General features: G+C 39.8%; 1 protein-coding gene and 1 non-coding gene across 6 annotated transcripts in view; both read left to right on the forward strand.

Moving 5' to 3' along the window:
• The first annotated feature begins 2029 nt into the window (after positions 1-2029).
• ABL2 (ABL proto-oncogene 2, non-receptor tyrosine kinase) overlaps positions 2030-16904 on the forward strand; it is a 100542-nt gene continuing 85667 nt past the window's right edge. For 2 of the 5 annotated variants that reach the window (XM_086343604.1, XM_086343608.1), the window contains exon 1: positions 2293-2791. In XM_086343604.1, the coding sequence (XP_086199730.1) occupies positions 2635-2791 (157 nt within the window). In that variant the 5' untranslated portion in view covers positions 2293-2634. Of the gene's footprint in view, positions 2201-2292; positions 2792-16904 lie in introns of those variants that run through there. The other 3 variants (XM_086343606.1, XM_086343610.1, XM_086343612.1) reach the window with 2 other exon arrangements.
• On the forward strand, positions 13651-13722 carry TRNAS-GGA (transfer RNA serine (anticodon GGA)). The gene has a single exon. It is a non-coding gene; the product is annotated as a tRNA-Ser (tRNA).

Consider the following 16904-nt stretch of genomic DNA (forward strand, 5'->3'; position numbering starts at 1 on the left):
AAATATATCTTATATTTGCCTTAGTTTTGTGCTCCATCGTGTCTGACTTCTTGCAATCCCGTGGACTATGGCCCGTTAGGCTCCTCTGTCCATGGGATTCTCCAGGCAAGAATACTGGAGTGGGTTGCCCACTTCTCCACCGGCATCTTCCCAACCCAAGGATCGAACCCACATCTCATGCATCTCCTGCATTGACAGGCAGATTCTTGACCACTGGGAAGCCCTTGCCTAAGTCTAGGCAGGATCTTAAGAATCCATGGTGGAGGAATCTTCATATGCTAAACAAAAGTAGTATTTCACATATAATAGTTTGCATGTGCAGGTACTGGTGATGACCAGGTAGGGATGCCTAATAAAGTGATATGATTCCATGTGTTTTTATTGGTAGATTGGTGTTTTTCTTTTTAGTTAAATGCAAGGTGTCAGGTGGTGGTGGTGCATGGCTCACCTGAATAAATACTGTAGAATTTGTTCCATGATCTAAGCATATTGCATTTGAAAAAATTAGGCCTGGAAATTTGATGAGCTTCTGAAAAAATTACATTTTTTTGGTACTAATAGTGCTTTTTATATACCAAATACTGTTTTAAGTGCCTTATTTTACATTAGCCAATTTAATTGTCACAACAGCCCTATAAGGTAGGTACTATTGCTATCACCATCACGTCACAGATGAGGAACTGATGCACAAAGAGGTTAAATATTTGCCTAAGAACAAATAGCGAACATGTATGTAATCAGAGCTCAGTTTTGAACTTAAGCAGTCTGGCTTAAGTGCCTGTCCTTAACCACTGCACTATGCTATACCCATCCATTGCATACTGTTAAAGAATTAGCAGAGAACCCAGATCTGTTTCCAAGTGACATTCTCTCAGATAATAAAATCAAACAGCAAAACCAATTCTGGCTCTATGATCACCTTTATCCCTTATCAGTGATTTCTATTTTTTTGCAAACACTTTGGGAATTAAAAGGAAAAAAAGTATTTAAACACAGGAAAACTTTGATCCAAATGAAAAATTCATATTGTATCCAGTTCTAAAGCACAGTGTTTCTTTTGCCATTTGGTGGGCAATTTCAGTTATTTCTGATGATACCCTGGATGGCAATGGAATAATTTCATAGAGGTTTTATTGTAGTGAATACTAATGGTTCATCTTTCATCCTGAGATCTTTCATCTCTCCAAAGGAGAGCTCATCCACCTTTTCTCCTGGACCTTATCTTCCCAATGGTTGTTTTGTTGGTTTTTGCAATGGCTCCTATACTGTGCTTTCAAGCAAATTTTCAGTAAGTTACCTCCAATAACTGATACTTTTAATAAAGGACATAGGGAAGCTAATTGAATAGCTAAAAATAATTATCAGGTTAAGAATGTAAAAAACTGAATATTAAGATGTGAGAGTGTGCAGTGAGGGGGAGATAAGTGAATATACAAATATATGTCTGTGTGCTTGCGCTTTAAAAACATTTCTCTTTTCTGCCTGAGTCACTGTCTTTGGACAATACAGGCAAAAGTAAGTTCTGACTCAGAAACAGAGTCAAAGGTAATTTTATTTTTCTGTCATCAAAAGAAGACCTGACCACGTGCACTGTATATAAAGCATGCCGGTGTGAAGATTAGCTTTACTGACAAGCGACGTAAGAGTAACAGAAACACATACGTAGTTAGATGGTAAAGAAGTTCAAGAGGACTTCATGATAATATAATAGGAGGAATCGGGTTATAACTGCTTCCCCAATGAGATTGTAGAGTACAGACAACCAAGGTGGGTGCAATTTCCCATCATGAAATAATTTCAAAAAATTACCATGAAATAATGTACTTTATTATGTTCACGTAAATTTTATATCATTTAATTTTGACTGTATGTCTGCTGCTGACACGGGTGTTTAAAGGAATCCTCCAGGGTATTTTAGATAGCCTCACCTGGATGGCAAGCACCAAACTTCTTGTGCTTTTCCGTCCCAGCTGAGTCGGCTAAAGAACTGTGCGCCCTGGGCGCTCAGCGCAACTGATTGATTTGACAGGTGGAGGTGGGACAGGGAAACCTTTAAACCGACCGACCCCCGAAAAGGCGGTAAGCGCGTTGAACCGAACTTGGGAGGGGTCGGCTAAGTGGATTCGGACGTGGGAGGCCGAGCTGCCGCGAAGGAACAGAGGGCGGAAAGACCTAAAGCAGCTGTAGACGTGCCAACGAGGTGGGTACCGGGGGTGGAGGTGGGGGTGGACCCACCCTGCGAGGAGGCGGGGGCGCGCGGGAGGGGCGGGGCCGCCGGGAAGCCCGCCCCCTGAGTATAGCGGAGATGACTGGTCGGGTTGCGGGCAGGAGACGCTCTGTCCCACGCTCTCCCAGTGCTCGGTGGTTTAAAGATGGCGGCGGCGGCAGCAGCGGCAGCATTGGGGGCGCGGAGCCGCGGGATGGGAAGGGAAAAGGAGAACCTGTGAGGCGTCGGGAGGCAGCGCGGCGCCTGCTGTGAGGAGTCGGGTGCGGAGCCGCAGGCTGCCGGACCGCTCAGGGCCGGGGCCTGGGTTGGGAAGGAGAGGCCGGAGGAGCGCCTGGAACCCCGAGGCCAGAGCCGAGGAGGAATGTGACCAGGGGTCGTCGGGGGCGCGGGAGTAAGCTAGCGCAGGGATGGGGCAGCAGGTGGGCCGCGTCGGGGAGGCTCCGGGGCTTCAGCAGTCGCAACCCCGCGGGATCCGGGGCAGCAGCGCAGCCAGGCCCTCCGGTCGCAGGCGGGACTTGGTGGGGCGCACCGCAGAGGCCGGCTTCAATATCTTCACCCAGCATGGTGAGTGTGTCCGGGAGCCGGCGTGAGGACGTGGGGGAGGCCGGAGGTGGAGTTGGGGCGGGGTGGGAGGCAGACAGGCAGCCCTAGGGGGTCGAGCGGGTGGAGGGGTGCCCGAGAGTGGGGGCGGAATCGGCTGCCATCTGGGCCAGTCACGGGAGGCGAGTCACACCCCTCCCCCCTCCCGTCTCCATCCTGGCTGGCAGCTCCCGGGGGCGGAGGAGGAAAGAGAAGTGGTCTTAGGGATCTTGGATGGACTGTCGTCTACACTGGACACGACTGTGCGGCTCGGGGGGGACGGTGCATGGTATCCTCAGGGGAGAGGAGACTGAGGCAGGTGTGAGCTTAATCCAGGTGTTAGCATAAATAGGTTGTTATCGAAGGGACCGTGAATTGTGCCTGGAGGGATTGGGAAACAGGAACTGAATCTCAGGACGTAGTGGTCTGTGAAGTAGACGAACAAGCCAGGCAATGAGCGGTATTAGGATAGTGAACAGTGCCCTGAAATACACTTCTATGGGAAAGATAAGAATAGTAACTCAGCATTTGAATTTTTTTCTTTTTTCCCCAAAGTGGAACTGAAGGGTTTTGCTAAACCATCCTCTGTTCTGCTCTTTTTGAAGTGAAAGTGAAGTGGCTCAGTCGTGTCCGATTCTTTGCGACCCCATGGACTGTAGCATACCAGGCTTCTCAGTCCATGGGATTTTCCAGGCAAGAGTACTGGAGTAGGTTGCCATTTCCTTCTCCAGGGGATCTTCCCGACCCAGGGATCGAACCCGGGTCTCCCACATTTGTAGGCAGATGCTTTACCCTCTGAGCCACCAGGGAAGCCCCTAGTGGGGCTTTTGAGTAGGACACAATTCTGAGATGGCTGGCAGGGGTTTGACGTGGGTGGGCATAGTTAGGACTTTGGGTAGGAACAAGAGTTTTTCTGCCAGTCATGTGTACATGTATACAAACATATATCCTCTCTATGGTCTGGAACCTATTACTTTGGCCTCATATAAAGGTATTTTTAAGTTGTCTCCATCTCCAGTTTTTAATATCTGTTGATCATATAATACTCCAAGAATTTATGTATATTATATGCTTGTCCCACTGTACTAATGTGTAACTTACAAATGTACACAGAAGCAGAATTTAAGAAAGGATGAGATGAAAAAATAAACAACAAGAGTTCTAATATATTCTTTCCTGCAGTCCAGGGAAGAATGGACTTTTTTGCACTCCTCTTAGCTGCACCCACACCTTTTGAGGCCACTTGTCTAAAGGAAGAAGGGAAGAAAACTGACCTTCATGGAGTTGAGATACCCTAAGATCTGAGGGAGGCTGAAGAAATAGATGTGACTTCTATATAAAGGACTGGATAGTTGAGGTTGGCTGAGCAGCAGCAAACTGGACTTTGAAGAGGCATAAGGAAAATAATAAAAGAGAAAAGAGGGTGTTCTTTTCTGCATAGTGTAGGGAAGAAGAGGAAGGAAATGTGAACTGTTCCTTAGAAATGGAGTTTTGGAGGAAGTTAAGACAAATGGTCTTATGCAGAGAAAGAGATGGTGAGTTGTATCAGAGTTCTGGGTTTGGACTTTGTGAACAAGCTGAGTTTCTTAATGGAAGAGAGGTGATTTGGGCCATTCGAGTGTTATATGTCTTACTATTAAAGATGCGAGTGAGCCTCTCTTCCAGAGATAGGAACATTTTATGAAGGTGCCATATAAGTTAGTCTTTATTGAAATCACTTCCTGCATTGCAGGAGGAAAGAATGGGTAAATAGTTTTCAGGGAAGAAGTGATCCAAGTAGCTTTGCATTGTGGAAGGTGTTAGTATGTATTAAACTTGGCCTGGTGGGCAATGGTGATCCTCTTCGTTTAGTCTCTATTCAAGACCTAAGATTTTCTGAGGAGGAGGAGGTCATGAAGAAGGGAATAGGAAGAGATTTTGAAGGGTGGATAGGATTTGGATCTATGGAGCAAGAAAAAGGGCAGGCTGTGCAGGAGAAACAAGTGTGGACAATTGAAATGAACTTATTTTGTTGATGAAATAATGAGCAGACATCTGTCATGAATGAAGTAAATCTTGCAGGAGTGAATCCTTGAACAAAAATTGCAGGAATCAAGTTCTGATCCTGGCTTCACCTGGCTGGATGATTTAGCTACTTACTGTCTTTGGGTTTCTTGTTAAATGTTAGATTGGATGATCTCTAAGGTACCTTCTGACTCTAAGATATTATGATTTTAATTGAGAAGCAGTGGGAAGAAAACTTTGATTATGTTGGGTTATGGACTGAGTTATCGAAAATGTGGCAGAGGAGTTTATATCCTTTCACTTGATTGGTTAGTAAATAGGATATGTAAAGAAACCTAAGTATGAGGTGCTCAGAGACTTGGCCTTGAATGGAGGCAATGGAAACAGGTGGGGTTGAGTTTGAGAGATACTTCATTCAAACAAACAAGTTTTTTGAGCACTTATTATGTACTGGACTCTGGGGATGCTGCTGTGAACATAACAAGGTCCCTGTCCTTTGTGTATCTTAAGGACTTTATGATCTGATGTAGAGGATGAAGGAAGAGAGATGACCCTGAATACTTAAGGTTATGAACTCTGGAGCCATTCTGTCTGGATTTGAAACCTGACTTGACTGCTTATTATCTGTAACCCTGGGCAAGTTATTTAACCTTTTTGTGCCTTGGATTCTTCATTTGTAAAATGAGGATAATAAGAATACCTGGTAATAATAGTACCTAGATTAATGAGTTAATGTATGCAAGGCACTTAGAATATGCTTGGCATGTAGTAAGGGCTGCATATGTTTTGGTGTGGCCATTACTCCTCCTCCTCTTATTAAAAATAAGGATGAATCAAAGACAAAAAGATTTTGAAATTGCTTTTATTGACAAGTTTGGAAGTTACAAGTTGATTGAAAAGATGGGAACATGGTAAGTTTGTTGCCAGAGACTAGTTTGTAAAGAATAGAATTGGCAAATAATACCTAAACAAAGGAGAAGTGAGTACTATTTTTAGACAGATGGGTATTTATAAACTTCTATAGCTCAGAGTTTCTCAACTTCTGCAGTATTGACATTTTGAGGTGGATAATCCTTTGTTATGGGAGCTGTCCTGTGCTTTATAACGCGTTTAGCATCATTCTTGGCATCTGCTAAGTAGATGCCAGTAGCACCTCTTTCTGGTAATCCCCACCCTCTCCTGTTGTAACAACCAGAAATGTTTCCAGACACTGCTACATTGCCCCTAGGTGAGAACCAGTGCTTAGAAACACATGATAAATTCTGGTTTGAATGAATAAATTGAGTTAGACTTAGAAGCTTCTTAGTGGACCTATTGTTTGACATTTACACAAAAAACCTGGCAACTAGTGTGCAAATCAGTCTTGAATTTCAGTATTGATGTATTAGCACATAATTTCATATATGAAAGCTAGGCCTGACAGACTGAGTTTACATGTAGGTTTAAATGTAGATTAAATACTGTATGTAGTCAGAAATTATGCACGTTATAGAAATGCTTTATCAGAGTCCATGATTTTTTGGTATTTTCTCATTGAAAATGAGAATAGTATTTTTTATTAAAATGTAAGTTGTTATAATAACTTGCTTTGCCAAAAATGCTTTTTGTGAATGTAATGTAGAAGGAATAAAAATAGTTGGGCTGTTTTTGGTGTGAAAGAGGTGAGTGCTGTGACTTTTCTGAACTCTGTTATTGAACCTTTTCGGTGAGCTGACATTTCATGATTGGTAATCTAGGCTTGAATACTTTTTCTTTTTAATATCTGATATACCTCACAACAATTGAGTGATTTCACTTCAACTTTACTTTCTTCTCTCACTCATTTGCTGTAAATGCTATTAAAAATAAACCTTAAGTTGTGAAGTTTTGAATAATAAAATTTTTCCCTTTTTAAATCAAGCTCATCATTTTAAGTGGTCTCATTTACTTATTTAGGATCTGTAGTTCATGTTTTAATATTGCAGAATGAAAGACGTAGGCACCACAGGTTGAAAATGATACGGTAGAAAAGAACAGGAAGGCTGTTTGCAAGGGAGTTTTAATTATGGTGACCTAGTGTAGTGGTCACTGATTCTTACGAGAACTAAACTTTTACAAGTAAGTCAGCTGTTATATTTTTATTAACCTCCATATCTGTGTAAGACACAAGTATATAGTTGTGTGTATGTATTTTTAGAAAAGTAACAATAATTTGTGGCACAGATTCTTTTATTACAGCCCAATTGACAGTAAGGTCACAGGTAAATTTTGAAATCTGAAGTTTCTCCTTAAGGGTCTTCAACTTGCTTTAATAAGGAAATAAAAGCCAAACAAAAGAAAACCCAGTATCTTTACCCCTTCCTATCCCTATACTGTAATCATTGTTTTCTTTCCTCTCTGCATTCTTAACTATCAATGTCAGTAATGATGATAATTTATATTTGTGTAGTTTTTTAAAGAGCTTATGAACACCTTTTGTCCTTTATCTTATTTTGATTTTTTCAATTATAATTGACCCTTGAACTACGCGGGTTTGAACTTCAAGAGTCCACATGTAGGCAGATTTTTTTTTCAATAAATATGTACTGTAGTTTTATTGTAATAGGTTGAATCCACAGATGCCAGCCCCCGATGTGGAGGACCCACCTGTAAAGTTATAAGTGGATTTTAACTTCTTGGAGGGTAGGCACTCCAACCCCCAAGTTGTTCAGGGGTCAACTGTACTCTGAAATAGGTGAGGACAGATACTAATCTTCCCATTTTATAGATGCAGAGTAAAGAGAATTGAGTGACTTCTCAAGTATTTCAGCACACAGCTCTTTAAGTTATGGTGCTGAAACTCAAGCCTTTGTCTCCACATCTTGCCATTGTGTAGAGATTTAAAGAACGTAAGTTTTAAAATTAGGTAGAGTTGGATTCAGATGTTGCCGTGTCTTACATTAGTAAATGGTTATAACGCCAACCTCAACAGTTGAATTAAATAATAAAATTTTGTAAGGCTCGTAAGTAATAAATAGTGTTGTTGGCACTGTTATTTACCTCAAAATGATTGTGAAAATGACGAGTCTCATATGAAAATGTTGTAAGCTATCGTAAAGCATTCTGAAATGTAGCATTGTCTTAGTATTTACATTTTAAATCTGTTTTCTCTAAGTCTGTTTTTCTCTCAAGCTACTCTTGATTATTAAGGGACTTTAAGAAAGCAGCAAAAAGATAGGGGAATTTTGGGACTCTGAAATCACCTTAGGCCTGCCTTCCTTGAGGTTGAATGTTATCCTTTTAGGGTGATTGGTTTTATGGTTCTTTTGTACTGGTGTTTTTCTTCCTTCAGAGAAGTTGAACCAGAAATACAAGGCAAGGCAAATGTAAAGTTTAGGTTGAGACCTCATTTTAAGCTGGCACATTTATTCGCTGCTGCTGCTAAGTCACTTCAGTCATGTCCGACTCTGTGTGACCCCATAGATGGCAGCCCACCAGGCTCCCCCGTGCCTGGGATTCTCCAGGCAAGAACACTGGAGTGGGTTGCCATTTCCTTCTCCAATGCATGAAAGTGAAAAGTGAAAGTGAAGTCGCTCAGTCGTATCCGACTCGTAGCGACCCCATGGACTGCAGCCTACCAGGCTCCTCCGTCCATGGGATTTTCCAGGCAGGAGTACTGGAGTGGGGTGCTATTGCCTTCTCCGAGATTTATTTGCCAGTTAATATATAATGACTTTTTATTTTGTAATGTCCTTCATTTAACATCATTTAAGACCTTTTTGTGTCTCCTTACTTAATGTTAACCTCATGAATCTTAACAGATTTCTTCTGCAATAGATAAATTTGAAGTTTCACTGTTGATACTTCACCTAATTATATAGAGCTGTTCTCAAACTTTTGTGTGGAGACCCAGATTGCTGGGTCCTGCTCTGAGTTTCTTATTTAGGTCCAAGGTGGGATTTGAGATTTTGCATTTCTAACAAATTTTCGGTGTTGCTGGATGCTGCTGGTTGGGGCCCCACGTTGGGAACTGTTGGTAATGTGAGAATAAGAGGAGTGGTGGATCAAAAGTAATTCAAAGATTGTCAGTTGTCAGAAGGCATAATGTATTGACTCTTCTACTTAAAATTGGTTTATAATTCCCTTTGTTCCAAGTCTGGTGTCCACATGCAAGTGTCCACTGGTCTTACACCACCTTTTTGTGTCAGGAAAAGATGCTTTGGCCTCAACCTTTTTTTTTTTTAATCTCTAAAAGTTTATATGTTGAAATTCAGTTGAGAGATGCACTTTTTAAAGAATTTTGTGTCAGGAAAAATGGAGGGAAGAGACATAGGGTTCTGCTGATAGACCTAGAGTGGGCCCTAGTCCCTGGAAGAAGCCGTGAAGAAGTAATTGCCACTTATTGAGTGCTGCTGTGTGGCAAGCATGTTCTAAGTACTTAATATCAGGGTTTTTTTTTTTTTTTTTTTTTCACGTAAACTCCATAAAATCCTGCTGTCCAAATTGAAAAAGATTAGAGGCCAAAGATGGGATACCTGTTTGTGATTCTACAGGTATGGTATGATGGTGCCTAGTTTCCTTTTGAAGTTTGTGTTTATGTATTTGTATGTGTGTGTATATGGGAAGATTACTAGTTTTTTCTTTTTACCCCATCTCTCTTGAGACCAATGATGAGGTTTTCAGCATGGGAGACCAGGGTTGGGCTTCCCAAGTGGCTCAGTGGTAAAGAATCCACCTGCCAGTGCAGGAGACAAGGATTTGATTCCTGGGTCAGAAGGATCCCCTGGAGAAGAGAATGGCAGCCGATCCCAGTATTCTTGCCTGGAAAATCCCAGGAACAGAGGAGTCTGGCAGGCTATAGTCCATGAGGTCGCAGAGTTGGATACGACTGAGCGACTGAGCACACAGGAGACCAGCATTAGATCTGTATATTGACTCTGTGACTATGGATTGAGACTTAGGTACCATGGTCTAACACAGGGAGCAGTAGGCAATCACAGTGCAGTTTGAAATCTCATGATAATGTTGAACTACTGGCTTAACCTCTAGATTTAGTATTACTAACACTTCTTATTTAAAGACTGACACCCCTACCCCCGTTGATAGATTATACCTTTCCTTTTCTCTTTGTATTGGTGTGTTTATAGCCACTTAAAGTGATCTGTTTATCATTGCAATATGCAACTTATAAGGATGTTTCTCCTTTTTAGGTAACATGACAATCTTTTTGAAAAAATTAATGTGACATTCCAGAGTATTTTCTGTATTTCTATGTTCAATTAATAGTAATTGCCTGTGTTAATGTTGCAAAGAGAATTTTTAGGTACAATTTAGGCAGAATTGCTGTCTCAAAGAATGATGCTGTTTTAGATACTGACTAAGACGCTGATGAAACAGTTGAAAAACTAGCCTTGTTTTGTGTGTCTATGTGTGGAGAAGTACATGTTTTGTATAATAACTCTTGGTTATTAATCTCTGCATTTTTGGGTTGAGGGCATAACTATAAAATTTGTGATTATTATACTAATTATAGTGATTTCTCAGTTCAGTTATTTTCAGTTGAACTTTCACTCAAATGTACAGATTAATATACCCATTAAATATAATACCATGCCAAGTATAATTTTGGTTGGTTAAAAAAAGAACTATATCGAGCCTTTTCTGTCTCTTTTCTTCATGGTATAACTGTGCTGAGTCTATGGTGGTGGTACTTCAGGCTCCTCTGTAGTGAACTCTGCCAGTGTTGGCTTTTGATCCAGCAGAACACAAAGCTCACCAGCAGGCCCAGGCAATTTATATTCCCTGACTTGCTTTCCAAGGAAAGGGAGGGTCTAGAAACCTTTCAGTTGATGTGGTCAAGGTCAAAGAAAATGTTCTGTTCTGGCTTAATATACAGTATGTACACAGATAATTTTGTTAACACATTCCTTTCTCTATGCTAATTCCAGCAAATTAAAATAATAGTTAGGACTAAAGAGTGCCACTTAGCATCTTGTGGTTCCAAGTAATTACTAAGAAAACATTTTCTAAAACTAACAGTGCTAACCCGGCACAGTTCTTATCACCCATCTGTTTCTTATGGGGAAGAAAGGTTGACACTTGAAGGTATTTGTTATAGTAGCTTTCTTTTATTTTGAAATTTGCATTTTTAATTGTATAAAAATCTGTAAAGAGGTATGTGTGTGTGCTCAGTCGCTTAGTTGTGTCTGACTCTTTGTGACCCCGTGGACTTAATGTGCCAGACTCTTCTGTCTGTGGGATTTCCCAGGCAAGAATACTGGAGTGGGTTGCCATTTCCTTCTCCAGGGGATCTTCCCAACTCAGGGATTGAACCCGTGTCTCCGGCATTGGCAGTTGGATACTTTACCAGTGAGTCACCAGGGAAGCCTATATGTAGTACATATATCTGAAGCATATATAGGTGTTATTTCACACTGTTATTTCTCCATGTTTTGCAGAAAGAAATGTCATTTGTGACTAGCATCTAGAATAAAGCATGTAATTTATTGTATATGTATGCAGTGAGGAAGGTATTAAGTTTGGTAAATACATTCCTAACGTTGACAATTCATAGTCACAGTGCTACATCAGTGGTTGAGACCTCTGAGCATTGATTTTTGGTACATGTAAACCTTTTAGCTGTGAAAAAGATGTGTTCTATGGATACTACAGAGGAGTTCCAGATTCTCTCCAGATTGCTTTGGGACTTGTGTCTAGCTTCTGAATCAATATATGTATTTTTAATTTTGATAATCCATTAGCTAACTCTAAGACCAGATTCTTATGCTATGTTTAATTCTGTGAAACTGAGATTTAATTTTTAAGAAGGTATGAGGAAAGAATATTTTCTTTGATAAATATGTATTTTTATCAGAAGTTAACTTTCTGATACCAATAAACTCTGGTCTATTCAGAAATAGAAATAAAATGTGAAGAAAGCATTTTTTTTTTAAAGGAAGTATTTCAAACATACAGAAAAGTTCATATAGTAGAATGTCCAGGTACCCATCACCCAGATTTAACAATTGTTAGTTATGTCACATTAAAAAAAATTATAGAGACAGTTGAATACGCTTTGCAGACTTTCTCAAACCCATTCTTCTCTCCTTATCCTGAGGTTAACACTACCCTGATGGTGTTTATCCTTCCCTTCCACATAGTTGGATTTTATTCCACTTGTAATTATCTATAGAGTGTATGTGTGTGTGAACACCAGTTTGTAACTTTGTATGTTTGAAAGATTTACATAAATGCTATGCCAGACATATCATCTTGCAGCTTTATTTTTTATCCTGTGTGATTGAGATATATCCGTGTTGAAATAATATAGTTCAGTATTCCATTGTATACCACAGTTTAGTCAGTTTTCATATTGATGGTAGGTTGCTTCCAGTTTTGCATAAAATAGATGGTTGGAGCTGCTATTTGTTCTGACCAGAAAGCTCTTTTTAGTTATTTTTATCAGAGAAATATATGCGGACAGTTTATAAATAGTCAAAGAATATGACAAGTTTTGGTGGGGGGGCGGGCAACAGCCCCATCCCTCTTCCCAGGTCGGCAGTGTCCAGGATGGCAGCTACTAGCCACATGTGACTGTTCAGCAAATGTTCTTTGTCCTAATTGAGAAGAGCTGTGTTAAAATAACACTACATTTTGAAAACTCAGTACGTAAACAAGAATATAAAATATCACATTAGTATTTTTATGTTCATTACCTGTTGACATGATAGTGTTTTATATGCCAGATTAAATAGATTATTAAAATTTAATGATTAAAAAATTTAACTTTGCTGCCATAATATGTAAAATGACATATTTTTGCTTACGTTTGTGGCTCCCATTTCTGTTGGACAGTCTTGTTTTAAATAAGCTCTGTGAGAGCAGGAACTTGATCTTGCCCACCACCAGAGCAGTGACAGGCACAAAGCTGATGCTCGATAAATTTAAATGAGTTGATGCATTCAGCAGGTGTAGAGAGGGTTTTTTTTTTTTTTTATTGTTCACTTAGGGTGCTTTGAGTTTTCTTTGCAGTTACTGATTGGTATAAAAGTTACTTTGAATTTGGCTTCATTATCCAGTGTATGTTTTTCCTTTTACTACCCTATTTTTAGCTTAACTACACTTTCAAGTCTTAGGATATCATAAAGTTTTCATTCTGTCTTTATCATTATATTTGTAATTTTCTATTTTGAAGTGAAGTGAAAGTCGCTCAGTTGTGTCTGACTCTTTGTGACCCCATGAACTATACAGTCCATGGAATTCTCCAGGGCAGAATACTGGAGTGGGTGGTCTTTCACTCCTTCGGGGGATCTTCCCAACCCAGGGATCGGACTCAGGTCTCCCACATTGTAGGCTGATTCTTTACCAGCTGAGCCACAAGGGAAGTTAATCCTGTTGTTTGGGAAAATTCTAATGGATTTGTAATTTCTTTGATTTAATTATTTCAGATTACCGGTTTCTTGAGATTCTTAGCTGTCTTCAAAGAGAAAAAGTCATCTTGGCCACGGCATGTGTCAGGATGGCTTTAGCTCTGTTAAATTTTCTACCAAGCTATTGCTTTCTCAAGTCTGGGGTCATGGTTATCCTTTTATATTTATGTTTATTCTTTTTTCTTAACATATAAAATCTTTTTATTTTAAAAATTCTTCCTCTTTTTTTCCTCTAGCTTATTGGGATATAATTAACATAATATTGTGGAAGTTTAAGGTACATATACAGCTGTTTGATACTTTTATATATTGTAATGTGATTACCATTATAGTATTATCTAATAACACTTCCATCAAGTCACATAATTACTATTTCTTTTTTGTGGTGAGAATATGTAAAATCTACTCTTAGCAGTTTTCAAATATATAGTATGGTGGTGGTATAATCACTAGTCCCTGGTGGCTCAGAGGTTAAAGCGTCTGCCTGGAATGCAGGAGACCCGGGTTCGATCCCTGGGTTGGGAAGATCCTCTGGAGAAGGAAAATGGCAACCCAGTCCAGTACTCTTGCCTAGAGAATCTCATGGAGGGAGGAGCCTGGTAGGCTACAGTCCATGGGGTCGCTAAGAGTCGGACACGACTGAGCAACTTCCCTTTCACTTTCATGCTGCTGTATATTAGATCTTCAAAACTTGTATAACTGGAAGTTTGTACCCTTTGACCAGTGTCTCCTCATTCCCCTACTTCTTAGGCCCTGTTAGCCATCACTTTTCTCTCTCGCTTCTCTGAGTGCAGCTTTTTTAGATTTCCACATATAAGTGATATCATACAACATTTTCCTTTTTCTGTTCGGACTTACTTCACTTAGTGTAATGCCCTCAAAATTCATCCAAGTTGTTGCAAATGGCAAGGTTTCCTTCTTTCTCATGGCTGAAATATTCTGTTGTGTGAATGTATATACACACGTATTTATCCATTCATCTCTTGATGGACACTTAGGTTGTATTCTGTCTTGGCTATTGTGAATAATGCTTAGTGAACATGGGAGTGCAGATGTACCTTCAAAATCTTGTTTTCAGTTCCTTTGGATATAAACCCAGAATAAGATCATTGGCTCATATGGGACTTATGTTTTTAATTTTTTGAGGAACCTCTATACTGTTTTCTGTGGTGGTTGCACCAGTTTACATTCCCAGTAACAATGCAGAACAGCTCCTTTTTCTCCACATTCTTGCCAATCCTTGATATCTCTTGAGGTTTTTTGGTGGCTTTTCCCCCCCTTTGGTTAAATGATAGCCATTCTAACCAGAATGGGGTGATAGCGCTTTGTGGTTTTGATTTGCATTTCCCTGGTGACAGTGATATTGAGCGCCTTTCCACATACCTGTTGGCCACTTGTATGTCTCCTTTGAAAAAGTGTGTATTCAGATTCTCTGCCCATTTTTAATTTCTTTCTTTCTTTCTTTCTTTGGCCTCATGGTGCAGCTTGTGGGATCCTAGTTCCAGGGATTGAACCCAGGCTCTCATCAGTGAAGCACAAAGTCCTAACCACTGGGACCACCAGGAAATTCCCCGCCCATTTTCATTTTTTCACTTTCTCACTGTTTTTGCTTGCGCTGCATGCATGTTATTGCGTGCAGGCTTTCTCTGGTTGCAGAGAGTAGGTGCCACGCTCTAGTTGTGGTGCATGGGCTTCTCACAGAGGTGGCTTCTCGTTGCCGAGCACAGACCAGCTTCAGGAGTTGCAGCGCTCGGGCTCGTTAGTTAAGGCGCACAGGCTCAGTAGTTGTGGCACAGGGGCTTAGTTGCTCTGAGGCATGTAGAATCTTCCTGGACGAGAGATTGAGCCTGTGTTCCCTGCCTTGGCAGGTGGATTCTCATCCTCTGTGCCACCAGGGAAGGCCTCTGCCCATCTTTTAACTGAACTGTTTTTATGCTATTGAGTTCTATAAAATTTTTCCTCAAGATTAAGAGCTTGGTACATAGACGCTCGAGAAGTCTGTCTTAAATGATTATTTCTCAATTTTTGTGTAATGCACCACCTGTCTGTGGTTTTTGGTTATCCTTCTAGTTTAGGAAATTTTGACTCATTTCCCTGGTTTCCACATTATTTGCCCAATTTTCCCTGTTTTCTTTATATTTATATATTAGTTCTTACTGATCTTTTTTCAATACCTCACCATTTTTTTTTTTTTTACTATTATAAAGTTTCATCAAGTTTATTTTGATTTACTTATGTTGAACTATAGGTATTACATACTCTCTGTAGTTACTTCTTTTCCCGTAGCAGTTTTCTGTGGGTATAATATGTGTGAGTAGGACTCTTGGTTACAAGTGGGAAAGACTAACTCTAGATTATGTAATACACAGAAAATTTGTGTGGAGATAGTGGAGACTCAAGGACAGGAATGTAGTTAGGCCGGCCCAGAAACAGGAAGTGGAAGGCTGCTAAAATCTCAGGCAATATTTATTTATTCTGTCTCTTGTTTTTTCTTCTGTTTGCTCACTTTATTATCTCTTAGACATTTAATTCATACCACAATTTCCTTTTTTTTTTTTTTTGGTAATCTTTCCTGGTCAAAAGGATGGTCGATATTAAACTAAGGCTCTTAGTCTCAGTTGCATATTCTCAGGATTGGAATCACCGCTGTGATTGGTGGTCAGATCACCTCTGTAGCATTGACATTTTAGGCTGAATGATCCTTTGTGGAAGTTGTCCTGTGCATTGAATTTAGCAGTGTCTCTGACCCTATCAGCGAAATGCCAGTAGCACTCACCATCTAACTGTAACAACCAAAAAATATCTCTAGATATTGCCAAAATTCCCTTGGAAGTCAAGTCACCCCTGATTGAGAACTCTAATCTAGAGTGTACTTGACTGCTCTGGGCCTACCACTGTGTGAGAAGGATGTTTCAGAAAAGCCTTGTGAGCTAGACAGGTCCTCAAAATGTCTGAAAAGTATTTCCAGTTTTTTGTAGCAGCTATAAATTTAACACTGTTTTTCATTATTTTAGGTGTTTCTTTTTAAAATATTTTTTTCTCATTTAAAGTATTTGATATTAATATGTTTCTTATTAAAATCTTAAACTGGCACTGTAGAACTTGCTGTTTTTGGTCATTACTCTGAATCTCTAAATTTCTCAATCTCCTGCTGATTTGTTTCTTTTCCTTGAGGGTGAGTGTATATATATGTGAGGATGTTGGTTGTTTTAAGATAAAATTTATGAATTTGGTAGCCAGACAGGCATAGGTAGAATATACTTTTTTTTTTTTTTGGGAGGGGATGCTGCATGGCTTGCATGATCTTAGTTCCCTTATCAGGGATTTAAACCTGGAGTTCTAACCACTGGACTGCCAGGGATTTCTCAGTTATCTGATATATTTAATTTACAGGTAAATAAACTAATGCTTAGGTACATGAAACAAGTTGATTATGGACATGTAGCTTAGAAGAGCACAAAAAATTAGGGTCTAATTTTTATTATCTTTCTAGGTTTAGTTTGTAGTTAATCTTTAGTATTATTTATGTAATAATAATCAGTGTTTATGTGCCAAGCTCCATGCTTCAGATGTTCTCTCATTAGTCCTTGGCAAATAATGAAAACGGGTCTCATAATAAAACATGTCTGACTCTTAATGCTATTCTCCTAACCATTGTGCTTTAATAGTAACATAATAGCATTGGGAAAGGATTGGGTGCTTGTGTC

This window comes from Bos grunniens, chromosome 16 (assembly GCF_055505025.1).
Source record: "Bos grunniens cultivar Pamir isolate PY7600 chromosome 16, Bosgru_T2T1.0, whole genome shotgun sequence".
Taxonomy (NCBI): domain Eukaryota; kingdom Metazoa; phylum Chordata; class Mammalia; order Artiodactyla; family Bovidae; genus Bos; species Bos grunniens.